At 44.6% G+C, this 27,813-nt stretch overlaps 1 protein-coding gene across 1 annotated transcript; it reads left to right on the plus strand.

Annotated features, from left to right (window-relative positions):
* Positions 1 to 2,047: 2,047 nt before the first annotated feature.
* On the plus strand, positions 2,048 to 22,724 carry LOC129828521 (uncharacterized). The gene is made up of 20 exons (XM_055889542.1): positions 2,048 to 2,332; positions 3,092 to 3,264; positions 7,554 to 7,823; positions 8,039 to 8,467; positions 8,816 to 9,235; positions 9,431 to 9,883; positions 10,061 to 10,327; positions 11,058 to 11,306; positions 11,451 to 11,696; positions 11,816 to 12,073; positions 12,233 to 12,541; positions 12,710 to 12,979; positions 13,140 to 13,223; positions 13,308 to 13,452; positions 13,552 to 13,622; positions 13,866 to 14,077; positions 16,390 to 16,643; positions 17,418 to 17,537; positions 22,063 to 22,228; positions 22,408 to 22,724. Exons 1-20 carry the CDS (start codon positions 2,048 to 2,050, stop codon positions 22,722 to 22,724), a joined length of 4,998 nt encoding a protein of 1,665 aa, XP_055745517.1.
* Positions 22,725 to 27,813: the final 5,089 nt, after the last annotated feature.

Here is a 27,813-nt window from a genome sequence, read left to right on the forward strand (position 1 = left end):
TTTGAAGATATTGTACACCACCAGGAAAGTTTCACTAAAAAAAGATATGCATTATTGGATCAGCTGCTTTTCTTTCAGAGATGACCCAAAACTACAGAGTGACTTCACTCCTACTGGTATGTGATATTGGCAATTCAATCTGATTTGTGGTAACTTAACACTGGCTGTAAAATTGTTATAGAGCATACATTACACATCTATAAGCACTATGCAAAGCATAAACATCACATCATAGCTACATAGAGTATTATTAAAGCTTAAAGGGGAGCAACATCCAAAACCATTAATTTGTTATTTTTACTAGAACTCCATAGCTGTTATAGACAGTTGGTCAGGACCCGCTCCTCTACCCTTTAGCTAGAACCAGCGAGTGCCTAACGGCAGCGTAGCGTAGCCTAGTGGTTAGAGCGTTGGACTAGTAACCGGAAGGTTGCAAGTTCAAATCCCCGAGCTGACAAGGTACAAATCTGTCGTTCTGCCCCTGAACAGGCAGTTAACCCACTGTTCCTAGGCCGTCATTGAAAATAAGAATTTGTTCTTAACTGACTTGCCTACTTAAATGAAGGTAAAAAAATAAATAAAAAAATAAATAAAAAACTCTGCCTTGCCACAGACTTCCTCAGCCACTGATTTTGTTAGAGCTTTAGTCATTTAGATATAAATGTCATAAGCCATAGCAAAATGTGTCTAATAATTGCAGGAAATTACCTTTAAAACTGCTAAATTTGGGGCCTCCCGGGTGGCGCAGTGGTCTAGGGCAGTGCTAGCTAAGCCACCAGAGTCTCTGGGTTCGCGCCCAGGCTCTGTCGCAGCCGGCCGCGACCGGGAGGTCTGCGGGGCGATGCACAATTGGGCTAGCATCGTCCGGGTTAGGGAGGGTTTGGCCGGTAGGGATATCCTTGTCTCATCGCGCTCCAGCGACTCCTGTGGCGGGCCGGGCGCAGTGCGCGCTAACCAAGGGGGCCAGGTGCAGGGTGTTTCCTCCGACACATTGGTGCGTCTGGCTTCCGGGTTGGAGGCGCACTGTGTTAAGAAGCAGTGCGGCTTGGTTGGGTTGTGCTTCGGAGGACGCGTGGCTTTCGACCTTCGTCTCTCCCGAGCCCGTACGGGAGTTGTAGCGATGAGACAAGATAGTAATTACTAGCGATTGGATACCACGAAAATTGGGGAGAAAAAGGGGATAAAAAAAAAAACTGCTAAATTTATCTAAGCCCCATGGCAAATGGAATCGCAGGAATTTAACATTAAAAACAGAAACATTTTCTCTCCGCCGCCAAGAGGGTGGTATCTGTGATATAACACATCTTGGTTGACATTATGACGCCTCATCAAGCCCAACTAACTCCTCCACGCTGCTTCCTCTTCAAACAAAACATTCCCAGTATCAATGTGAATCAGATCGTTAAGCTTTAATAATACCCCATATAGCTATAATGCAATGTGTATTATGTGCTTATAGATGCTTTATAATATACAGTTCATGCAAATTATTACCCAAATCTCTTACAATCAATGGATAGCAAGTCATTTTATAATAAAACCCAATTTGACAGTGGTTCAGTTATCTGCAAGACATTTTATTTAATGCTCAAAACATGTAATTGTCCTTGTTTCCTTATTGCTTCATCTTTTTTTTCTAGATTCCAAACTTTGCTTCAAGTACATGAGGCAGTTGAAATTGAAAGCGATTCGGATTTGTGAGGCAAGACAAAAAAAGCGCATGTGTTGGCTAAAAAAGAGTTGTACATTGAAACCATTCACATACATACCTCTTGTTTTGGACCCAGACAGAAGTGTGTTTCAAAAAAGCAAGATCTCCAAAAGCAAGGCCTACAAAAAATCTCGCTCAAAAAAACTTCAAACTTACATTCCAGCATTCAAGAGAAAATTATCCCCTGATAATTTACTGACAGGAAATGAGAAAAAAATTCTGCTGGTTGGAAAACCTGGGATAGGTAAGACTACAGTTGCCCAGGAGATGTTGAATCTTTGGGCACAAAAAGAGGACAATGCGGTGAGCTACATGTTTTACTTCAATGAATCCTCGATGAGGTCTATGTCCCACTCTGATGACCCCACGACTCTGAAGTCACTTTTGTTTGGCAAATACGTCAAACCAGAGGAAGGGATTGAGGAGATTTTGCAAGATATTGAACAGAATTCGGAAAATGTCATAATTGTGTTTGATGGAATTATGGACACAATCAGCAATTCTGTAGTGAAGCGCATCTTAGAGAAAGACCTTCTGTGTGATGCTAAGATTGTGACCACATGCAGACCAGAGGCAGAAGACTGTGGGTTTTTGTCTGACTGGCCATCTTATCGAGTGGAAGTACACGGATTCAATGACGAGTCAATCAGTTCTTTCTTTAGGTGGATGTTTGATACAGATGAGGATACCATTTGTAGAATTTTGAAGAACCCTGAACTCTTTAGTCTTTGTCATGTCCCAATGTACGCCTTCATAGTGACTGCCTGCATCTGTTTGAGTGTTTCTGAAGCTAAAAATCATCCCTGCACTGTAACAGAAATGTACGTACAGATCTTGCGAGATGTCTTGAAAATACACAATGACCAAACTACAGAACACCTGGATGAATACATGCATCGCCAAAAGGAGGCCCTCAGGTCTCTTGCTGAAAGCGCTTACCAAGCAATGCTGGGTAAAACAGTCAACGTGACAAGATTGGATTGCAAAGACCACAGGGTGCTAGATGCTTTCCTGACGTCATCTGCTGCTAAGGACACATCAACACCATCTTGGGCCTTTCTCCACAACACAATGCAGGAGTTTTGTGCCTCTGTTTTTCTGTTGATGACACCAGACAAAATCACCCAAGTCCTTCAGCGGTGCCAGACCGAAGAAGGAAAGTACTTGAAGCACATTTTCTCGTTCTTGTGTGGACTTTCTAGTCAGTCCAATAACATGGTTGAATCGATTAAATTCTTGATTTCTGAGGAAGAGGTGAGAGAACTATCTGACCAGTACATTGAAAAGATCATAGACACATTCATCTACTGTGAGACACAGCAGGACCCTGATGAATCCAATTCAGATGTGGATGTGGAAAATCTCCTCTTCATTTGTCAGTGCTTGTATGAGCACCAGTCACCTGAGGCCTGCCTACTCCTCCTAGAAAAAGTGGGCTACGAGTTTAATCTCAGTGGAGAACAGCTTGATCCTCAACAGTGCTGTGCAGTGTCATATGTGATCAACCAATCCAAAGACAGGAATGTTCTACTGGACCTGGAGGACTGCTCTTTGTCAGATCCAGGACTAAGGCTGATTCTCAGGGCTTTGGAAAATCTCACAATGCTCAGGTATTACTCTTCTTACTATTACAGAGCTTGATAGTAGCCTTATTTATATGACTTCATCCATGCGTCACAATGACATCCCATAAATATACAGTCTGGTTCATCATTATTGGCGCCCTTGGTAAAGCACCGAGCTAAATTGTATGCTTAAAAAATGTGGATATTATATTATTTTATACAAATATACACTTAATATACAAAAGTATGTGGACACCTCTTCAAATTAGTGGATTTGGCTATTTCAGCCATACCTGTTACTGACAGGTGTATAATATTGAGCACACAGCCATGCAATCTCCATAGACAAACATTAGCAGTAGAATGGCCTTACAGAAAGAGCTCAGTGACATTCAACATGGCACCGTCATAGGATGCCACCTTTCCAACAAGTCAGTTTGTCAAATTTCTGCTGTTTGGTGGAGGATGAATTATGGTCTGGGGCTGTTTTTCATGGTTCGGGCCCCTTCGTTCCAGTGAAGGGAAATCTAAATGCTACATCATACAATGACATTCTAGACCATTCTGTGCTTCCAACTTTGTGGCAACAGTTTGGGGAATGCCCTTTCCTGTTTTAGCATGACAATGCCCCGTGCATAAAGAGAGGGCTATACAGAAAGGCTTGTCGAGATTGGTGACCTAAACCCCATCAAACACCTTTGGGATGAATTGGAACGCTGAGTTCACCCAACATCAGTGCCCGACCTCACTAATACTCTTGTGGTTGAATGGAAGCAGGTTCCCGCAGCAATGTTCCAACATTTAGTGGAAAGCCTTCCCAGAAGAGCACCCACTGTCTTTCTCTCCTCCCTGCTGCAGCGACCACCACACATCTATAGCGCTGTCCCTGTTGCTGAAGCTGCAACATAATTACAATCATTTCTGACTGAAAAGTTATGTTACCGAAATCCCTAATATGTTTAGAAAAAACATCCCCTCAACCCTTGCTCTCTTTACGTGACACGTGTATGTTTCGCATGCGCGTGACCAGTAGGGCCTGACCCATAGCATATCATAATCACGTCAATAAATTGATCATAACAAACTCTGAACACCGTAACACACGTGACAGCCAAATAGATGCAGAGGACGTGACAAATAAACTCGAAACGGGGGAATGTTTACTGGTTGCACATGAGGTAAATGGCAAGTCAGGTGTGTGGAATAAATGTGACTAGTTGTGGAAAATACTGGAGATCAAGAGGTATGGAGCAAGTGCTGCGTGCAACAGTCGCATTCATTCGTGAATGCAATTTCCGCAATGGAACAGTTAAGCCCTATTTATTGTTTATGGTAATTATTCGATGGTCGCTTTGTTATTATATTTTAAAACTAAAATGCTTGATTGCATTTCACATCATGAATGACTCATATGCTGTGTGATGACATGAATTAATGAATTATTGATTTATACAGTAGCCTATATAAGTATAGAAATATAGGCCTAAGTAAATTACGCTATTTAGACCTAACAGGATGCGCTCTTAGGTCTACAGTACAGCTCGATTGTGGTTATACAAAGCTGCTATGCTAAGCCTACTAATGATAATAACATGACTTATTATTATAATGATCATCATGATAATAATAACAATAAGAAGGAGATCATGGAAAAAGGAGGGTTATTATTATTATTATAAACATAATTTTCCGGACAATTTGGAACAGTGTAAACAACGCAAAATAAATTATGAATTATACCACCGAGGCTGGTCTAACGAAAAAAGTGCAACGTAAAGATGAAAAACAGCTGAATTTATGAAATTGTTGGGTGAGGCAAAGTGGTCTCAGTAGGCTATTAATCAGTAGGCTATTAATCAAACAGGCAACAGAAGCAGGATCTGTCTTATTTCTGTCTGTATATATGGATGATTTATAAAGCCAGGCACATTTAACAGTTAGTAAATTGATTATAAACCTAATTAAGTTGGCATTTCCTCTCCTCACTTTTCTTAGAAAATAAGGGCTGTTTTCTTGTCGCCTCATTCTGCTGCTGCCTCCTCCTGCATTGTTCTCAACAACAATTTGCGGTTTAACTTTGCTATTACGCACATAGCAACATGGTCTAGGGAAAAAAACGTCAATTCAACAGCGCACTGATGTGTTTCAGAATTGCGGACAGCAACTTCTATCCTACGTGAGAGAAAGCGGATCTGTTATAAAATAACATAATTTTTTATTAGTGTTGCACCATTGTTCCTACATAATATAACTATATACAATTTCAGTAGCACATGTCATGACTGTGCCATCCCCACGGCCTCCACAATGGATTAGTCCACTCAAGAAAGGTGCGAAACAGACAGGTGTCTTATATATATTTTTTGAAGTAACAAACAAAATACATCGTGGTCGACCAACAACATGTCGACCAACGATCTACCAGTCGACTAAATTGGGTCATCCCTAGTTTCCATTTAGTATCATCAAGTACTCTTCCTGCTTGCTAAAAAATGGTGAACTGCCATGGCGCAGTGGTCTAAGCAGCGCGCTCTGAGCTTCGCGAGTTCGAGATCAGTGCTATGCCATAGTTTTTTTTGTGTGTTTTTTTTCTGAGTGCCGAGGACGGCATATATCGATGTCCTCAGGACCTTTTCAAACATCCGAAATCGACTTTTGTTTCTAGTGACCAGCTTGATTTGATCATAGGTATGAGCAGTGGTGATTTTAGCATGTAAATCTTGATGGGGCAAACTCCCCACATTTTTTGTTGTTGATGCGTGCCAGCAAAGCCACTACACAGCACAACACTAAACAATATATGAATTGCACTATAACGCGACAAGCGGTGCCCACAAACTGTTAGCAGAGCTTTGTTTCCAGCACCATGGAGTGAATCCTTACCACCGTTACACTTGGATATCAGCAGAGCCTTGTCTGGCAGCAAAACAGTTCATTCAGCCTCGTTTAATGCCTTTTTAAAAAACATAGCTGACCATATCTCTTTGGCATATTACATAATTTATGCAGCAGCATGTAAGACATTTCTGGACTCACCTTGTTGTGCACGGCAGTCCTTAGTTGGCAAATTTTGTCATAAAAGAAAGAGAAAGATTTACAATTCTGATTTGAATGACAGTTCAAAATGTATTTTCCCAGTCTGACTTCCCAGCTGCAATGCTTGCAGTTAGCCACTGTCACTGATTCCTTCCAAACAACTCATTGTTGAATTGCGATTTCCAACTTGTGTAATGTTTATGTCCAAGAAATGTAGGGCTCAAAACAGGTGGGGTTCTGGCCCACCTGCCCTGAATGATGGGTCGCCACTGGGTATGAGGTACTTTTCTGCATATGCTTCTGTTTTTCAACGCCAAACCCACCACTGGTGTGCGTGGCCAAAGAGCTCTATTTTCATGTTATCTGACCATAGCACTGCTTGGAGTTTAATAAATGGCATTGGCACTTAGATTGGAACCAGTGCTATGTTTAGATGACACGAAAATATAGGTATTTTTGGCCACGCACACCAGCAGTGGATGTGGCCTTCGAAAGAACAATTCATATGCAGAAAATACCTTAATCCCTACTGTAAAATATGGTGGTGGATATTTGATGTTATGGGGCTATTTTGCTCCACTGGTCCTGGGGCTCTTGTTAAGGTCAATGGCATCATGAACCCAGTACCAGGACATTTTAGCCAAAACCTGGTTGCCTCTGCCAGGAGGATGAATCTTCCATCAAGACAATAACCCCAAGCACACATCAAAATCCACAAAGAAATGGTTAATAGACCACAAAATCAAAATTTTGCAATGGCCATCTCAGTCTTCGAACTTGAACCCCATTGAAAACCTGTGGTTGAATTGAAGTGGGCAGTCCATAAGCCAGACCAAGGACATCCAGGATCTGGAAAGATTCTGTATGGAGGAATGGCCTAAGAACCCTTCCAATGTGTTCTCCAATATGATAGAACATTTCAGAAAAAGGCGCATTGTCGTTATCCTCGCAATCATAGGGTGTTGGAGTACTGAAAACATTTATTTAAAATAATTTAATTCCCCCCCAAAAAAATTGCATACAATATAGCTCAGTATTTGTATTATTTATTTTATACAGTATTTTCTGCTCTTTATCAAGGGTGCCAATGATTATGTACCTTGCTGTATAATAACAATGTTCAGTTAGATCATTAATATGCAGTTATATAATTAATATGCAGTATTACATAGAAGTACAATATATATTTTAGTTTTTAGCCGTGCAATATATATTTTTGTCTTTCATCTTTATTCTGTTAGACTGGATTCCATTACACAACTGCAGATGTGGAAAGTTGCACTTCGCTCTGGCCTACAGAGAGACTGTGACAGTTTGCTGAGACTGTGTGAATCTGAAATTCACCTGTCAGTCCAGGAGCAAGAGGTGTGGAAACCAGCAGAAGAGGTTCTGAAGCAGAAGAGACCAGAACATATTCATCTCTGTCTACATGTTGGTCAAGGCACCCAACATATTACCACATCATCAATGAAAATCATCTTTGACAGTTTGTCAAACATTGCAGATATCAGGTAAATGAATGTATAGCCTACATCGCTGGATTTTTATTAAGTCCAAATAGCATATTCTGAATATGGTTAAGATTCCTCTAAATAATTTGAATGACTTACAGATGCTGTTTTAATGCCACTGCTGCTATCAGTATTTCCAATGATGACAAATGTTAGCTCTAATGTAGGTCCTACATTGATGATAACAGAAGTGTCTCATCTTAACATTATTTTAGGTTCATTTCACTCAATGATCAAGAAACACATTCATGGAATGAGGAAGTGAAGTCATTCCAGATGGATCTTTACATACAAGGAGCTCTCTATGAGATGACGACAGGACAGAAATGTGTTGAGGGTTTGCGCCCTGTGCTCGCTCATTTGATTCACTCTGACTCTATAGAGGAACAGAGCAAATTCATGGTTAGTCTGTACTCAAAGGCCCATGACACGCAGGAAGGAGTTCTATCAGTGTTGCAGACTGTTTTACAGACAACTCCTGCAGTATGGTACATAGACCTCTCTGAGAAAGTAACCTCTGGCATCCTTGAAGTGCTGACATTTCTGAATGTGAAGAAACCAGTTGAGTTGTGGTGGTCGGATGAAGAGAGCGAGAGGGAATTGACCATTTTCCTTCAGTGTCTACCCTACATTTCAGAGCTGAGGTGAGTCTGTGGTTGGGTAAATATCTTGAAATGTTATCCCTGGATCTGAATGTTCTTTGAGAATAGACACGCAAAAAAAGTATGCTACAGAAGACTTGTTTTTGTGTCTATCATTGTCTCTTTAATCCGTTGGCATAGTTCGAAGAGAAAAGTTGCTTACTATCTCAGTGCAAAATGTTATCTGGTGTAAGACAGTAGCGTTTCCCATCAGAGACCCTGACAGTCTATAATCGAATTATATTCTATTCAACATGAAGAAAGGGTTCAAAGAGGTTGTACAGTGAGTGTTTGGGTACATTTTGTCATTCGATTTTTTTAACCATTTAATTTTCATTGTAAATGATCTAGATTCAATGACTGCATTCCAAACACCAATGATGCTATCAAGGTGCTTGTGGATCTCTTCATCTGTGCAGCAGCATTGGAAGGAGACACGCTAAAGATGCTTTCATCAGTATGTGGATACTCAGCTTTCCCCTTTGCTGATCGTGACAACGCTGGCCAGTGTGCTTTTCTGTTAGATCTGTACTCGCATGTGAGCGACTACGAGACTCAAACAGGCAGAAGTATCCTTCCAGCGTTACTGCCACTTTACCAGACAGCTCCTGCAGTCTGGTCCATAGACCTCTCTGAGAGAAAAGCCTCCCTCCTACTAGAAGTGCTGAAACTCCAACCGGAGAAGAAACCAGTGGAACTGAGGGGCTGGTCAGATGACGAAAGTGAAGTGAGGAGTTTCCTTCAGTGTCTACCCTACATATCATACCTCAGGTGGGTTTGTTCAACAGTTCTGTTATGATCATATTGCTGACAGAGAGTAATTTAGATGCCACGTGGAATTATGAACTTGAAACATCTTAAGGCTAAGGTTCTAAGGATAAACTTAGCCTCAACGTGCTTTTGAGAACTCGGTCTTGGTCTATGTGTTCCTTTTATGTCAGGCTAATAATGCTTTTCTACTGACAGGTTTTTCTCCAGACAGGATGAGGGGGAGCTGCCTGAAGAGTGGACGATCACATTTTTCCCATGGCTTTGTCATTTCCTTTTGAAAGTGTTTCTTCAAGGAGCTGTTCATGACATATTGACAGGGCAGAGGTCTGTTGAGGCACTCCTGTCTGCTCTGGGTTTAGCTCATTCATTTGACTCGACAGAGAAGTGTATGCTTCTGTTAGATCTGTACTCGCATGCGAAGGACTATGAGATTCAAACAGGCAGAAGTATCCTTCCAGCATTACAGCCAGTTTACCGGTCAACTCCTGCAGTCTGGTCAATAGACCTCTCAGAGAGAAAGGCCTCCCTCCTCCTAGACGTGCTGAAATTCCAACCAGTGAAGAAACCAGTAGAGTTGAGGGGCTGTTCAGATGACGAGAGTGACGTGAGGAGTTTCCTTCAGTGTCTACCCTACATATCATACCTCATGTGGGTTTGTTACCAACCTGGCTTGTGTTTTTTTCTATGGAAGTAACAGTTAACTATATCATGGAACATTAATTGTTTTGAGATATATTAACCAATCATTTATTTACAATTTTATATATTTGCATACATTACAATGTTTTCATGTGCCTTTGCCTTGTTTTGATTTTTCACCCCCAGTTGTGACTGCCAGTTCTTCCTGTCTATGTGTGATGCACTCTCTGTGGGTCCTGAGGGAGATGCACTGCTATCCCGCTCTCTCCTCCAGGCCCTACACCACACTGTCACATTGTCAGGGTGGTTGCCCAGTGTAAGCTGCGAGGCAGTAGGAGCAGTCCTAGGCCAGGAACTGGACGAGGAACTGGACGTCACTCTCACCCCACAGAGTATCTCTCTCCAAGGAGTTAAACTTCTCTTCGAACAAGTGAAAGAGCTTCACAAGCTTAGGTAATTCTATATTTGCTAACACCCTAGAGTCTATTGATGCACCGGTAACATAATTTAAAAAATCCCCATAAAAATCTGAAATATCTGGGCTGCGTCTCAATCCGCCTATAGTGCTTTTCCGCATCTGCGGTGGAAGGTGGCCAAGCTACAGCGGTGTTTGTCAAACCACGAAACATCCCGAAAATCTTTTTTCTCACGAAAACATATGTAGCGTCTGAATGGTTTGGCCTACAAACTATTATGACCATTCTATGAAAAGGGGATACTCTCACGAACACGATGACTCATCTGAAGTTAACTGGGACCGGTTTTAAATAATGAATGGAAGTATGGAGGTACAGTAGATTAGTGCCTACCCCAAAAAAGGGGTTAAATATGTGTAAAAAAATATATAAATATATACTGAGCTTTCTTATATCTCCTAGATATAGGACAGACACTTCAAAATCTTATTCCTTGTGATTTTTTTGTTGTTGCCATTTATGAATGTGTTATTCAATGTGTTTGTATGGGATTTGGTACTAAATGCCAAATTCTATATTTTAACAAATAATGTTTGTATATATCATTTTTATATATCCCTAAAGAGGTCCTGAAATTCAAAATCAAAAAGCTAAATGATCCGTGGTATAACTATCTTAAAACAATTCCATGTGTCAGCTTATAACCCCCACCCCCACCCCACACCTATTCTTGAAGGTTATAACATAATTTTTGTTTCTTCTTTCAGAATGAATGAAATGGCAACAGTGAAGCTAGCTAGGATGTCACTTTTGTGCAAAAGGCCAATGATCGTTAAGGAGCTGACCCTGGTCTTATCTAGGCAAAATCCAACAGAACGGGTGCAGTGTAGAGTAATCAGTAGTTTAGCTTCACTACTGACAGTGTGGACCATAAGGAGCTTGGATCTGACAGACTGTCCCATCGAGGGTTACCTTCTTGCTACCCTGTTGTGTCATCAGGGTCCGCTCACAATCAGGCAAGTTAGTTTACCTAGTTTGTGCACTCTCAAACAAAATGTCTCTAAATGTGGGGTTTGCATGTTTGGGGATTACCGTTTGAATTGTCGAGGATCCACATTGTTTTCTGTGTGTTACCATCTGCCTGTATTCCTCTCTGGCAGACTAAGTGAGGAGATTCTGCAACAGCTGGCAGTTGTGGTGTATGAGGCTCAGAATGAGGAACTGACCCAGTGCTTCCTGGAGAAGGTTGATGGAGACCTGTCTAACTGTAGACTGGACTGGGATGTGCTTCACTACATGCTGAAGAGCACCACACAACCCATTACCATCAACCTCAGGAGGAGCAGAATCAGACAGCAAGACATGCCTCATCTTCTCCCGTTCCTGAATAATATTCACTTTCAAAGGTCTGGTTCAAACAATATGATGATTGCTATCGGGGCCAATATCTTTGTCTTTCACCGTGAAAATCCAACAACTAACATGTAGCACCTAAATACGGCACCTAATGTCTCCTTTTCTGCAGAATGAATTCCCACTTTGAGAGGACAGCTCTGAAAGAAATACACAAGCAACGTGCTGGTCACATGGTGACGACTTTAGTGAGGTCATCAGATGAATGGATCAACTTGAACAACCAGGTCTTGAAACATGATGACTGTGAAGCACTGCGCTTTGCTTTACACTACAGTGACGGGGTGAAACTCAACCTGTTGTGGACCGTCATTCCAAAGGAGGAGATGGGGAGGATTCTGACTCTTCTGCACAGGGTCTCTGAACTCAGGTCTTTGTCCACATCACTGTCTATTAGTGTCTTAATGTGTTTTTTTCTTGTACCTGATTTAAGTATTTGGTTTCTAGTTGATTGGAAAGAGTGAATTACAATTAATTGCACATTATTTTATGTCCATCCATGGTTCTGACTGTCCTGACGACCTTGCAGGGTAGACAGGAAACTACTCCTGGAGCTCCTCCATGCCTGGACAGGATTGATAACACAAACAGAGGCACCCGCTGCACTCTTGAGGGTTCTGAATCACAAACTGGACCTCTCCTGCTCTTCTGCCATGGATCTGTCAGGGCAGGAGGAAGATACTGTTTTGAGCCTCAGTTCTTACGACTGCAGGGCCATCTCTGCAGCCATTAATAAATCTGATGGTGACACAGAGCTGATTCTACACGACTGTCAGGTTGAGGATGCAGGACTAGAGGAGTTTTACAAAGAGTCCATTTTGCAAAGAGTCCATTTGAGGTGAGATGCCGTATAGCAGGTTTTTGCATATTCAATTGATAGTTTATTGATCCATAGACCATCTATAGGGGACTATCCAAATAATGTAGGGCCCAGATGTTATACTCTGGTGAGTGCTTTACTTTTGAATTTCCAGTAGTGAAACTGTTTAACTTTGTTCCTTCATAGCCTTGGAAAACCTATTTTGCTGCAGCTCCTTCACCTGATATTTGTGGGAGATGGAGGCAGGTCAGAGAGACTTGCTTCACTACTATCCAGAGCCCTGGGGACGGAACTGGACCTCAGTCATACCCCGTTGGACCTGATGGCCTGTTCATCACTGGCATTGATTCTGGAGCACTCAGAAGGGCTTTCGGAGCTGGACCTCAGCGACTGCCATCTCACCGACACACATCTGGAGTTTCTGCTCACACATCTGCACAAGGCACAAGTCCTAAAGTAAGGGTATTTTCAGATACAGCACATTGAATTAAGTGGAAAGCATATTTTGTATTTTTCAAAGTACTAACCCTTTGTGTGATGACATACAGGGTGACATACTCCTGTACATTGGTCACTTGTGGACCAGCACTCTTAAACCATTGGTCTCTTTTTTCAGTCTGTGCAATAATGAAATAACTGATGAAGGAGCTGTGAAACTTAACCTATACATGATTGGAAACAGCTTTACAGAAACTGTATGGTGAGTAAAGGAGTGTTGTTGATGTCTATGCTTCCTTGACCTAGTTATAACGTGTCTCAATGAAGAATATTTTTTTCTCCCCAGGCTTTGCAACAACAAGATCACTGAGCTTGACAGCTTCTTGGCGGATAAACGCTACAAACTTTGGCCTGCTCACGTGTCTGGAATGCAGGTCACAAACCGGGGCTCTACCGCTGTGAGAGAAGAGACCTCCAAAGTTTTTTCAAAGGTAGATTGATTGATTTAAAGAGCAACAGCAGCAACTGCCATTTAAAGTCAGGTTTGCAATCGATTCGTAAAGGACTGTCTGTCATCTTCTCATGTACAGACCAAACCCATTATCAAAGAATTTGACCCTGAGATAGTTGAAGAAGTTGAAGAGAGCAAGATTTCCTACAGGTAACTACCATAGATTGAATCAATTATAACTACAGTTACAAGTAAGTTTCTTCCTCTCCTATTTTCATATTGGAGTTTTCACTCTTAAGCCAACAATCATAATATGCACTGATATTATAATGTAACATGGAATATGTCCTACTAACAGAACTGTGGCTTTCTTAGAATAACCATTTCCCCTGTACTCTGAGACCACCTTTATAATATAAGGCTAATGTGCTTCTATTTTATGATGCTACCCAGGTTCCAGTGTGGGTTTCGTGGCAAGTTCCAGTGCAGAGCTACAGGGCTGGTATTTGGGATGAGGGAGCCAGGTACCGTGGAGTATAGTGTGGACCACTGGGACATGCACATGCTTGCTGACACTGACTCTGAGCTTGCATGTCCTGTGTTTAAGATCAGCTGTCCAGAGGGACATATGTACCAACTGCACCTTCTTCACTGCGAGACTGAGGGTGAGTTTTACTAAGAGCATTGTATTTGGTACAAATCATTCCCTAAGTTCTAGACCTCAGCTGAATCTGGTATTGAATAGTGTGGCTGTTGTTGACAAGTCGAGGAGACTAAATGAACTGATGTCACGTTAGATTGTAAACCGTTATGGTCAAAACATATAGATTCAATGGTTTTAAAGATGGGGAGAGATGTAATAAAGGGATGCTGTGCTTTTTTGACACCACACTCCAAAAAGCAATTTCTGCAGGCTCTAGTTTTGTCTTATCTTGATTATTGTCCAGTTGTGTGGTCGAGCGCTGCAAGGAAAGACCTAATGTACAGTTGAAGTCAGAAGTTTACATACACCTCAGCCAAAAACATTAAACTCAGTTTAACAATTCCTGACATTTAATCCAAGTAAAAATTCCCTGTTTTAGGTCAGTTAGGATCACCACTTTATTTTAAGAATGTGAAATGTCAGAATAATTGTGGAGAGAATAATTTTTCAGCTTTTATTTCTTTCATCACATTTCCAGTGGGTCAGAAGTTTACATACACTCAATTAGTATTTGGTAGCATTGCCTTTAAATTGCTTAACGTCAAACCCTTGTCAAACGTTTTAGGTAGCCTTCCACAAGCTTCCCACAATAAGTTGGGGGAATTTTGGCCCATGGTCCATCCAATTTTGGCCCATACCTCCTGACAGAGCTGGTGTAACTGAGTCAGGTTTTTAGGCCTCCTTGCTCGCACACGCTTTTCAGTTCTGCCCACAAATGTTCTATGGGATTGAGGTCAGGGCTTTGTGATGGCCACTCCAATACCTTGACTTTGTTGTCCTTAAGCCGTTTTGCCACAACTTTGGGAGTATGCTTGGGGTCATTGTCCATTTGGAAGATCCATTTGTGACCAAACTTTAACTTCCTGACTGATGTCTTGAGATGTTGCTTCAATATATCCACATAATTTTCCTACCTCATGATGCCATCTATTTTGTGATGTGCACCAGTCCCTCCTGCAGCAAAGCACCCCCACAACATGATGCTGCCACCCCTGTGCTTCACGGTTGGGATGATGTTCTTTGGCTTGCAAGCCTCCCTCTTTTTCTCCAAACATAACGATGGTCATTATGGCCAAACAGTTCTATTTTTGTTTCATCAGACCAGAGGACATTTCTCCAAAAAGTACAATCGTTGTCCCCATGTGCACTTGCAAACCATAGTCTGGCTTTTTTTATGGCGGTTTTGGAGCAGTGGCTTCTTCCTTGCTGAGCGGCCTTTCAGGTTATGTCGATATAGGACTCGTTTAACTGTGGATATAGATAATTTTGTACCTGTTTCCTCCAGCATCATCACAAGGTCCTTTGCTGTTGTTCTGGGATTTATTTGCACTTTTCGCACCAAAGTACGTTCATCTCTAGGAGACAGAACGCGTCTCCTTCCTGAGTGGTATGACGGCTGCGTGGTCCCATGGTGTTTATACTTGTGTACTATTGTTTGTACAGATGAACGTGGTACCTTCAGGCATTTGGAAATTGCTCCCAAGGATGAACCAGACTTGTGGAGGTCTACAATTTTTTTTCTTAGGTCATGGCTGATTTATTTTGATTTCCCCATGATGTCAAGCAAAGAGGCACTGAGGTAGGTCTTGAAATACATCCACAGGTACACCTCCAATTGACTCAAATGATGTCAATTAGCCTATCAGAAGCTTCTAAAGCCATGACATCATTTTCTGGAATTTTCCAAGCTGTTTAAAGGCACAGTCAACTTAGTGTTTGTAAACTTCTGACCCACTGGAATTGTGATACTGGGAATTACAAGTGAAATAATCTGTCTGTAAACAATTGTTGGGGAAATGACTTGTGTCAACTCTGTTCCATCTCATATTCCTCAAATGAACAGCAAACCTGGTTTAAAAAAACAGATGAAGCAACATCTCACGGCACAACGCCTCTCCCCTATTTCACCTAGTTAGTTGGTGTGAATGTATTGATATGTACTGTAGGCTCTGTGTGCCTTTTTAAATTAGATTTTTTAATTGATGTAGTTCTGTCCCTGAGCTGTTCTTGTCTATTAATGTTCTGTATTATGTTGTGTTTTGTGTGGACCCCGGGAAGAGTAGCTGCTGCTTTTACAACAGCTAATGGGGATCCTAATTAAAATAACAAAAGTTTAAGCACTTTTTGAAATACCCTTTTTTCCCAACGATATATGTATTCAAACGTTTCATTCAACAAAACATGTGATAGGTAGAAATGGTAAGAAAGCATCTGGAAATATTCAAGACGGTAGAACTGATTGTTTGTTGGTGTGGCTGTCTCATTATTTTCCAGTCTACGCAGCTGAGGCTTTGTCTGTGGCTCACATATGCAGCAATAGTCTGGAGATGCTGGTACCTAATAGGGTGACAGATTCACATGTGATTATAAATATCAATGGGCTCTCCAGGTATACTTTGTACCGCCACAAGCCAAAAACGAAAAAAAGAATCAATGGGCAGGTGCTTCTTTTCCTGGAGCTAAACGTTACAGAAGGACAACACAGGCTCTGGGTTTACCTATTGCCCCGCAATGTGCCATACACTGAGGTAAATATTGCATTTATTTTTTTTAATGTCCAGTAAACCTTCTCACAAAAAATTTCTAGGATGTGGATTCCAAGTTCTGTGATGGCATTCGGTCCATATTTCAGCTCATTGAAATCTCAGTGAATCTCCAACCCCATCAATTACAATATCAACCCATGCATCTGTGTTATTACCACTGCATGTATCAGGTATGAAGGGAAGACCCAGATGCAGACCACATTGAATAAACAACAGTTTAATATTCCAACAGGGGCAGGCAATAGACGGGTCAAGGCAGGCAGGGGTCAGAGAACCAGAGGTCGGGCAGCGGTAGCGGACGGCAGGCATGCTCAGGGTCAGGGTAAGGCAGAGGTCGGTAATCCAGAGGGTGGCAGAGGTACAGGTCAGCAGGCAGGCTCAGGGACAGGCAGGTGGGCTCAGAGTCAGGACAGGCAAGACAAGGCAAGGGAAGGGTCAAAACCGGGAGGGCAAGAAAAGAGAGACAAGAAAAAGCAGGAGCTGAGACACAAAACACTGGTTGACTCGAACAAACAAGACAAACTAGCACAGACAGACAGAAAACACAGGTATAAATACACAGGGGATAATGGGGAAGATGGGCGACACCTGGAGACAATCACAAAGACAGGTGAAACAGATCAGGTTGTGACAGCATGACATCATTTTAACAGCGGTTTCAATTTAACTCAAATTTGAAAGCTTCACAATTTTCTAAAGTCTGTATCTTTTGGATCTATTTACAATATCTATCTATCAATCTCTACTCATTCATAGGTAATGAAGCGAAATAAGAAGCTGGAGTTCATCCGTGCTTGCTCTGACTGCTACCTAAGGCCCGAAGCCCGATACAGAGTGACCTCAGACCTCGAACAGGGCTTCAGCGTCCATCCCAAGGTTAGAAATTGCATAAAGTATGAGTATGATTTAAATTAAAATCAAATGTTATTAGTCACATGCTCCGAATACAACAGGTGTAGTAGACCTTACAGTGAAATGCTTACTTACAAGCCCTTAACCAACAATGCAGTTGACGTTTTTAAATATATAATATATAAGAAATAAAAGTAACAAGAAATTAAAGAGCAGCAGTAAAATAACAATAGCGAGACTATATACAGGGGGGTACCGGTACAGAGTCAATGTGCAGGGGCACCGGTTAGTCGAGGTAATTGAGGTCATATGTACATGTAGGTTGAGTTATTAAAGTGACTATGCATAGATGATAACAGCAGAGAGTAGCAGCAGTGTAAAAGAGGGGGAGGGGGGCAATGCAAATAGTCTGGGTAGCCATTTGATTAGATTTTCAGGAGTCTTATGGCTTGGAGGTAGAAGCTGTTAAGAAGCCTCTTGAACCTACAGTAGACTTGGCGCTTCGGTACTGCTTGCTGTGCGGTAGCAGAGAGAACAGTCTATGACTATGACTAGGGTGCCTGGAATCTTTGACAGTTTTTAAGGCCTTCCTCTGACAACGCCTGGTATAGAGGTCCTGGATGGCAGCAAGCTTTGCCCCAGTGATGTACTAGGTCGTACACACTACCCTCTGTAGTGCCTTGCGATCAGAGGCCGAGCAGTTGCTATACTAGGTAGTGATGCAACCAGTCAGAATGCTTTCGATTATGCAGCTGTAGAACCACCATAGTCCCTGTGCCCAAGAACACTAACCTGCCTAAATGTCTACCGACCCGTAGCACTCACGTCTGTAGCCATGAAATGCTTTGATAGGCTGGTCATGGCTCACATCAACACCATTATCCCAGAAACCCTAGACCCACTCCAATTTGCATACCGCCCGAACAGAGTACAAGAGCCTCCAGGACGTGTTCAGCAAGGCCCGGGCCACTTTGCTTCCGCCGCACTGACCGAATGATTGCGAGATTGACCTTCTCCCTAGCTCCACGCCGCCCCGGGGACGCTTGTACTCTCTGTCAGGACCGGAGACCAAGGCTATGGAGACCTACATTGGGGACTCCCTAGCTGAAGGATTTATCCGTCCCTCTTCCTCTCCCACTGGCGCATAACTCTGCTTCGTGGAGAAAAAGGACAAGACCCTGCGCCCGTGCATTGACTACCGGGGACTCAATGACATTACTGTTAAGAACCGTTACCCGCTACCACTCATTTCCTCTGCCTTCGAGCCGCTCCTGGGAGCCACTGTGTTTTCCAAGTTGGATCTACTCAATGCCTATCACCTGGTGCGGATACGAGAGGGGGATGAGTGGAAGACCGCCTTCAACACGACCAGCGGCCACTACGAGTATCTGGTCATGCCGTTAGGCCTCAGCAACGCCCCTGCTGTGTTCCAGGCTCTGGTAAAGGATGTTCTCCATTGACACATTGAACCAGTTCATCTACATTGACGACATCCTCGTCTTTTCCCGCTCCCCCCTAGAACACGTGCTTGACGTCCGGCAGGTTCTTCAACGCCTTCTGGAGAATCAGCTGTTTGTGAAGGCGGAAAGTGCGAGTTCCATCGCGCAACCATCCCCTTTCTAGGTTACATCATCTCTGCTGCGAGTGTCCAGATGGATCCCGGGAAGGTGAGAACGGTGGTGGATTGCCCTCAGCCTATGTCCAGGGTGCAGCTGCAACGTTTCCTGGGGTTTGCCAACTTTTATCGGCGCTTTATCTGGGTTTACAGCACCCTGGCTTCCCACCTGTCTGCACTCACCTCTACCAAGGTTCCGTTCACGTGGTCTTCTGCCGCTGACCGGGCATTCCGGGACCTCAAACACCACTGCTCCTATCTTGGTTCATCCTTACCGTTCCCGTCAGTTTGTGGTGGAGGCCGATACTTCGGATGTCGGTGTGGGGGCTGTCCTGTCCCAACGTTCTGCCCTGGACCGTAAGCTGCATCCCTGCGCCTTCTTCTCCCACCGCCTCAATGCCACGGAGAGGAACTACGATGTGGGGAATCAGGAGCTTCTTGCGTTGAAGATGGCGTTGGAGGAATGGAGGCACTGGCTGGATGGGACAGAACATCCATTCATTGTGTGGACCGACCACAAAAACCTGGAGTATCTCCGCACCACCAAGCGTCTCAACTCCAGGCAAGCGAGAAGGGATGGGCCCTGCTGTTTACTCGGTTTACCTTTCACTCTCTTACCGGCCAGGGTCCAAGAACGTCAAGCCGGATGCCCTGTCTCCCCACTATAGCCCCACGGTTACCACCCCAGAGCCCAAGACCATCCTTCCCACCTCGTGCCTGGCAACGGCACTCAGCTGGGGTATAGGGAAACAGGTCTGGGAGGCGCAGCGGTCTCAGCCAAACTCTGGGGGGGGGGACCCAGATAACTGGATGTGTGTGCCTGACGCTGTCCGCACTGCGGTCCTGGAGTGGGACCATTCCTCCAGGCTTGCCTGCCAGCCGGGCTCTTGTCGAACCCTGGCCTTTGTGCGACAACGCTTTTGGTGGCCTACTGGTTCCGGATGTTGCCACGTTTGTTGCCACCTGCATGGTCTGTGCTCAGAACAAGACTCCTCGGCAAGCTCTGGCTGGTCTTCTTCAACCACTGCCTGTCCCAATACCATCCCTGGTCCCACATATCCCTGGATTTTGTCAAGGGTCTCCCCCTGTCAGAGGGCAACACTGCCATCCTGACTGTGGTTGACCGGTTTTCCAAAGCCGCCCACTTCATTCCTCTCCTCAAACTACCCTTGGCCAAGGAGACGGCCCAGCTCATGTTGCAGCACCTCTTCCGGATCCATGGACTGCTCATGGACATGGTCTCCGACCGGAGTCCTCAGTTCCCGTCCCGGTTCTAGAAGGCGTTCTGTCGGCCAGCCTGTCCTCTGGGAACCACCCCCAGTCCAACGGCCAGTCGGAGCGAGCCAACCAGGACCTCGAGAATACTCTGTGGGGCCTGGTCTCTGCCAACCCCACCACCTGGAGCCAGCAGCTTGTGTGGGTGGAATACGCCCGCAACACCCTTCCCTGCTTTGCCACGGGCCTATCACCATTTGAGTGTTCCCTGGGGTATCAGCCCCCGCTCTTCCCTGAGCAGAAGGAAGAGGTCGGCATACCTTCTGCCCAGTCGGCCCTCCTCAAGACCACCTCCAGGTATCGACAACAAGCGGTCCGCCATTGGACCCCGGCTACCCGGTATCGTTTCTGGCAGAAGGTATGGCTATCCACCCGGGATCTGCCCCTCCGGGTGGAATCCCGCAAACTCTCCCCCATGGTTTATCGGCCCGTTTCCCATCTCCAAGATTATTAGCCCCTCTGCTGTTTGTCTTGTGTCCATGTCTCACAGCCCCTTGTCTCCTGTTTCCAGGCCCACCCCTCTCCCCCGCCTCATCAATGGCCAACCGGCTTACACGGTGAGGCGTCTCCTGAAGGTTCGACCTCGGGGCAGGGGGTTCCAGTACCTGGTTGACTGGGAGGGTTATGGCCCGGGGGAGAGGTGCTGGGTCCCCTCCAGGGACATCCTGGAACCCAGGCCTCATCGCGGATTTCCAACGCCGACACCCCGGTCAACCAGGTGGCGCACCGAGAGGGGGTGGGTACTGTCACACCCTGATCTGTTTCACCTGTCTTTGTGATTGTCTCCACCCCCCTCCAGGTGTTGCCCATCTTCCCCATTATCCAGTGTATTTATACCTGTGTTCTGTTTGACTGTTGCCAGTTTGTTTTGTTTCGTCAAGCCCACCAGCGGTTTTCCCTCTGTTCCTGTCTCTCGACTGTTCCTGTTTTCTAGTTTTCCCGGTGTTGACCCCACCTATCTGGATTACTGACACCTGCCTGCCCTTGACCTGTCTTTTGCCTGACCCTGTTGCATTAATAAACTGTTGTTACTTTGACGTTGTCTGCATCTGGGTCTTACCTTAAAAAGGGATAGTCGAAGGGCATAGCGGGATTTCTTATAAGCTTCCGGGTTAGAGTCCCGCTCCTTGAAAGCGGTAGCTCTACCCTTTAGCTCAGTATGGATGTTGCCTGTAATCCATGGCTTCTAGTTAGGGTATGTACGTACAGTCACTGTAGGGACAACGTCATTGATGCACTTACTGATGAAGCCAATGACTGATGTGGTGTACTCCTCAATGCCATCTGAGGATTCCCGGAACATATTCCAGTCTGTGCTAGCAAAACAGTCCTGTGGTTTAGCATCTGCTTCACCTGACCACTTTTTTATGTATTTGAAGACGTTTCATGATTTACTGTATGATAATGTAATATAATCTAAGCTAATAGGTAAGGAAAAGTTTGTATGTTTGTTTACAGTACCTCATCCATTGAGACAACACACATGTCATTACTGAGCCTCACCTGTCCTCTGTGACCAATAACTCAGCTTTTTGTATTGAAACTCATTAGGTTTTTCACCTCTAGATATGCTTAAAAGTACATTCTCTGTCAAATGGGCATAGAATATTTAGCAGTTTTGTCATAAGTGATTCTCTTTGACCTCCCTTTCTCTGTCAGGAAAAATATTTGCATATTCATAGTGGCCCAGATCAACATGCCACATTTACAGTCTTCTTGGACAGTAAAGTTACCAAATTGAAGCTGATGATTCATGAGCTCAAGATGATGGGGCGAAAGAAGCTGTGGAAATGCCAATGGTTTGAACCGATATTTCTAAAGCCAGGTAACTGTTATCTCACATCTCTTTATAGGCCTACAACTATCTTTCCCCTACCTGCAACTGATTTAACAGATTTTCATCTACCTGCAAATAAACCAAAAACATGCTAATTTTCACTGTATTTGGAAAACTTTTGGAATAAGAACCTGGGATGTGTGTGTTTATATGTTTTTTCCCAATAGGCAGCAATCTCACAGAGTCGGACTGGTTGCAGAATCTGTGTGGCATCCTGGAGCACCTATCAGACAAGGAGATCAAGAAGCTTAGGTTTCTAGTTAGAACCTCAAAGGAACTCCCACAGCCCAGTATCTCCCACAGTGACCTGGAGGGCTTGGAGGAGCTTCACGATCTGGCAGAGCTAATGGTAAAGAGCTGGGGGATGAATGGCTCCATTTCAGCCACCCAACTGCTCATGAAAGAACTGCCACGCAAAGATGAAAAAGTGACAACCTTGCTGATGCCCTTCCTGGAGCAATGTGTGTCGCTAAATGGGGCGTGAGAGTCAGTGGTGTGAACAGCCTGGGAAGGTGCTTTCCCTCAGGGTTCTATACTAGAAGCATCAGGAAAGGGAAAGTAGGAGAGAACTTTCACCTGTTTTGGCTGGAGGCAACAAAAACCCTAAGGAGAAGGCAGACACACATTGTTGAACAAATGTCAGATAATGAGGTTCATTGTGTTATTTGCTCAGATTTGTGCTCTTTTGCATGACAAATGTCTCCACTGTGTACTTGGTTAAAAAGTATGTATGTGTGTGTTCATATTTTTAAGCATTCAAATGTACTTTATATAATGTCAATATTTTCTACTTGTATGATATTGTAAAGTTGCTCAGTTTTTTTCTTCTGAGTTGCCATCACAGTCCCTCCATCCAATTTTTTTTTAAACATTGTCACGTTCCTGACCTGTTTTCTGTTAGTTTTTGTATGTGTTAGTTGGTCAGGACGTGAGTTTGGGTGGGCAGTCTATGTTTTCTGTTTCTAAGTTGGTTTAAAGGGTGACCTGATATGGCTCTCAATTAGAGGCAGGTGGTTTTAATTTCCTCTGATTGAGAGTCATATTAAGGTAGGTGTTTTCACACTGTTTGTTGTGGGTGGTTGTCTCCTGTGTATGTCGTTGCGCCACACGGGACTGTTTTCGGTTTGTTTGTTCGTTCTTTTATGTAGTCAGTTTCCCTGTTCATGCGTTTTTCGTGTTTCATGTAAGTTCGTCGTCCAGGTCTGTCTACGTCGTTTATTGTTTTGTAGTTTGTTAAAGTGTTGTCGTGTTTTCCGTTTTGTAAATAAATATTATGTCGAATTCGAACGCTGCATTTTGGTCGACTCACTACTTCTCCTTTTCGGATGAAGAGGAGGAGGAACGCCGTTACAGAACCACCCACCAATCCAGAAACAAGCAACATAAGTTCGAGCAGTGGAACACGAAACAGGAATGGACATGGGAGGACGTATTAAACGGCAAGGGTTGCTACACATGGGAGGAGAGCCTGGCTGGAAGGGATCGCCTCCCATGGGAACAGCTGGAGGCACTGAGGAGAGCAGAGGCAACCGGAAAAGGGAACCGGAGATATGAAGGTACTCGGCTAGCGAGGAAGCCCGAGAAGAAACCCCAAAAATGTATTGGGGGGGGGGCTAAGAGGTAGTGGGCCAAGGGCAGGTAGGAGACCTGCGCCCACTTCCCAGGCTAACCGTGGAGAGCGGGAGTAAGGGCAGACACCGTGTTACGCAGTAGAGCGCACGGTGTCTCCTGTACATGTGCATAGCCCGGTGCGGGTTATTCCACCTCCCCGCACTGGTAGGGCTAGATTGAGCATTGAGCCGGATGTCATGAAGCCGGCCCTACATATCTGGCCACCAGTACGTCTCCTCGGGCCGGCATACATGGCACCAGCCTTACGCATGGTGTCCCCGGTTCGCCTACATAGCCCAGTGCGGGTTATTCCACCTCCCCGCACTGGTCGGGAGACGGGGAGCATTCAGCCAGGTAAGGTTGGGCAGGCTCAGTGCTCAAGGGAGCCAATACACCTGCACAGTCCGGAATTTCCGGCGCCACCTCCCCGCCCCAGCCCAGTACCACCAGTGCCTACATCACGCACCAGGCTTCCAGTGCTTTTCCAGAGCCCTGTTCCTCCTCCACGCACTCTCCCTGTGGTGCGTGTCTCCAGCCCAGTGCCTCCAGTTCCGGCACCACGCACTAAGCCACCTGTGTGTCTCCAGAGCCCTGTACGCACTGTTCCGGCACCACGCACTAAGCAACCTGTGCGTCTCCAGAGCCCTGTACGCACTGTTCCTTCTCCCAGCACTCGCCCTGATGTGCGTGCCCTCAGCCCGGTACCTCCAGTTCCGGTACCACGCACCAGGCCTACAGTGCGTCTCATCCGGCCAGAGCCATCCGTCTCACCAGCGCCATCTGAGCCATCCGTCTCCCCAGTGCCGTCTGAGCCATCCGTCTCCCCAGTGCCGTCTGAGCCATCCGTCTCCCCAGTGCCGTCTGAGCCATCCGTCTGCCCAGTGCCGTCTGAGCCATCCGTCTGCCCAGTGCCGTCTGAGCCATCCGTCTGCCCAGTGCCGTCTGAGCCATCCGTCTGCCCAGTGCCGTCTGAGCCATCCGTCTGTCCCGAGCCATTAGAGCTGTTAGAGCTGTCAGGAGCCGCTAGAGCCATTCGTCAGTCAGTATCTGCCAGAGCCGCCAACCAGACAGGATCTGCCAGAGCCGCCAACCAGACAGGATCTGCCAGAGCCGCCAACCAGACAGGATCTGCCAGAGCCGCCAACCAGACAGGATCTGCCAGAGCCGCCAACCAGACAGGATCTGCCAGAGCCGCCAACCAGACAGGATCTGCCAGAGCCGCCAGCCAGCCATGAGCGTCCAGAGCCGTCAGCCAGTCATGAGCTGCCCCTCAGCCCAGAGCGGCCATTAATCCAGAACTGCCCCTCAGTCCAGAGCTGTCTCTCTGTCTGGAGCTGCCCTTCAGTCCGGAGTTGCCCCTCTATCCTGAGCTACCTCTCTATCCTGACCTACCTCTTTGTTTCGAGCTATCTCTCTATCCCGGTGCTGTCCCTTGTCCCGGTGCTGCCCCTTGTCTCGATGTTACCCAAAACATTAAGTGGCTGGAATAGGAGGGTGGTCAGTCGAATGGGGAAACGTAAGCTGGGATTGACTATGGTGGGGTGGGGACCTCGCCCAGAGCCTGAGCCACCACCGTGGTCAGATGCCCACCCAGACCCTCCCCTAAACTTTGTGCTGGTGCGCCCGGAGTTCGCACCTTAAGGGGGGGGTTATGTCACGTTCCTGACCTGTTTTCTGTTCGTTTTTGTATGTGTTAGTTGGTCAGGACGTGAGTTTGGGTGGGAAGTCTATGTTTTCTGTTTCTATGTTGGTTTAAAGGGTGACCTGATATGGCTCTCAATTAGAGGCAGGTGGTTTTCATTTCCTCTGAGAGTCATATTAAGGTAGGTGTTTTCACACTGTTTGTTGTGGGTGGTTGTCTCCTGTGTCTGTGTATGTTGTTGCGCCACATGGGACTGTTTTCGGTTTGTTTCTATGTTCGTTCTTTTATGTAGTCAGTTTCCCTGCTCATGCGTTTTTCGTGTTTCATGTAAGTTCGTCGTCCAGGTCTGTCTACGTAGTTTATTGTTTTGTAGTTTGTTAAAGTGTTGTCGTGTTTTCCGTTTTGTAAATAAATATTATGTCGAATTCGAACGCTGCATTTTGGTCGACTCACTACTTCTCCTTTTCGGATGAAGAGGAGGAGGAACGCAGTTACAAACATGCTGTTTTATTGAAAGACTACTAAAGGAAGCTTATTGGGTCCAAGTGAAGAGAAATTAATTAACAGGGACAGGTGGTGGTACTTATAACTTTTCTTGCACAATAGTGTCGTGGAAATTCTTACACAGGGACACTCGAAGTCAATCTTAAATGAATCCTCCTTTATTTCTCAGCGCGCTGCTCGTCCAGCAGTTGTCTTATATAATCAAATTGTATTTGTCACATACACATGGTTAGCAGATGTGTATATACTGTACACAGACAAGTTACATTTGCATGATTTAGCATAATTACATTAATCATTAGCGTTTTGTTTAATTCATGTGACCCACCAATACTGGTTCATAACACGTGACAGACCAATACCTCACGAGGCTTCTTCTCTCTAAGCTGAGACCTTGAAACTGAGATATCTTTATTTCGTTCTCAAAACAGGGTCTGGGCGTACTGCCAAATTGCAGATACTGATACTGTAAGTGAGGATTTGTTAAATCAGTCACTTGCATGAACACAGAAATTGGTTATTAGAACAGCACATGAATAGAACAAAGATATTTGTTATCAGAAAAGCACAAACATTAAAATTCCCATTGGAATAGTAATATTTAGCAATATTTAAAAAATAAAGTGGCAATATTTTGAGAATAAAGTCGTAGTTATATTTCAAGATTAATGTAGGGGATTTGGTTAATTGCATGTCTCCTTGGCTCCCTGTTGTTGTGCCTGCTACTGTTGAAATGCCTTAGATGAGCTGGTGAAACTATAGGCTTACTTTAGAATTGGCTTTATTAACAAGCAAATTCTTACTCTTTTAGCACACAAAACCATATTATTATAAGTATTAGGACCAGGAAGAGGTTGTGCCACAGATCATTTTCAAAAGGAGCAACCGTGGTTACATACATAGGTAGAGATGGGTGGGTTGTGTGTTAATACAGTGTGTGTTTGTGTGCGGTAAAAAGTAGGGTCAAAACAAACAAATGGCCATCAATCTAATGATCTAATACACTCGATCAAACAGGTGTCACTGCCCATTCACGCTCATCAATCGATCTAATAACTCGCACACAGACACCAAGCTTCCCCCTGACAATTTCAGACTATAAGCATAAACTCTTCTAACCGCCATGTTGCGTTATGAGCACAAACAAAAATGTTCTTGTCACTGAATGCGAAGTGAACTGGGATTTGAGTCCCTGTCAGTCTGCCCTCTGAATTCGCTATACAACGTTCTGCAGCGTAGCCTAGGCGAACACCTTGCAAAAAATATGTGCATAATGGCAACTATTAATGACCTTATCCATAGTGCTTTACTAACAGTAGTATTTCCCCCATAAGGCAACTATCTTTCTAACGACTATAGGCAGGGTTGCCAGGTCAAGCTACAATTTCTAGCCCAATGAACACTCAAACCCGCCCCAAAAAGGCCTGAAAACTAGCCCTTTTTTTCACAGGAAGAGAGGAGTTGCTATATCTAAACCCTTTTTCCATGACGTTATCAAGCCAATTACGAAGGAATATCATAGTAACTTGTACCGACGTTAGAAGTAAAATGAGGGTTTCCTCAAAATAATAATTATTGCAAGCTATGACATTGCTTAGTCATAGCAGTCAAGCAAGTTAAATCGACATCCACTGATGGAAAATGATCTGGGGAGTTTAATAAGGGCAAATGATCTTTTCTCTTGCCACATATTCAAATTCCTTTATTACGTCATAGGGCACAAAGGGAATGGTATGGGGTTTGTGGTATATGGCCACGGCTAAGGGCTGTTCTTAAGCAGGTTCTTAATGGCGGAGTGTCTGGATACAGCCGTTTT

This window comes from Salvelinus fontinalis, chromosome 30 (genome assembly GCF_029448725.1).
Source record: "Salvelinus fontinalis isolate EN_2023a chromosome 30, ASM2944872v1, whole genome shotgun sequence".
Classification (NCBI taxonomy): Eukaryota; Metazoa; Chordata; class Actinopteri; order Salmoniformes; family Salmonidae; genus Salvelinus; species Salvelinus fontinalis.

Bases quoted from the DNA above. Each gene is read 5' to 3' on its own strand.
- LOC129828521 (XM_055889542.1), top strand. From the start codon at position 2,048: ATGAGGTCTATGTCCCACTCTGATGACCCCACGACTCTGAAGTCACTT. The intron at 9,884-10,060 runs GTGGGTTTGTTA...TTTCACCCCCAG, and splicing joins CCCTACATATCATACCTCAT to TTGTGACTGCCAGTTCTTCC. The intron at 16,644-17,417 runs GTAAATATTGCA...ACTCATTCATAG, and splicing joins GCAATGTGCCATACACTGAG to GTAATGAAGCGAAATAAGAA.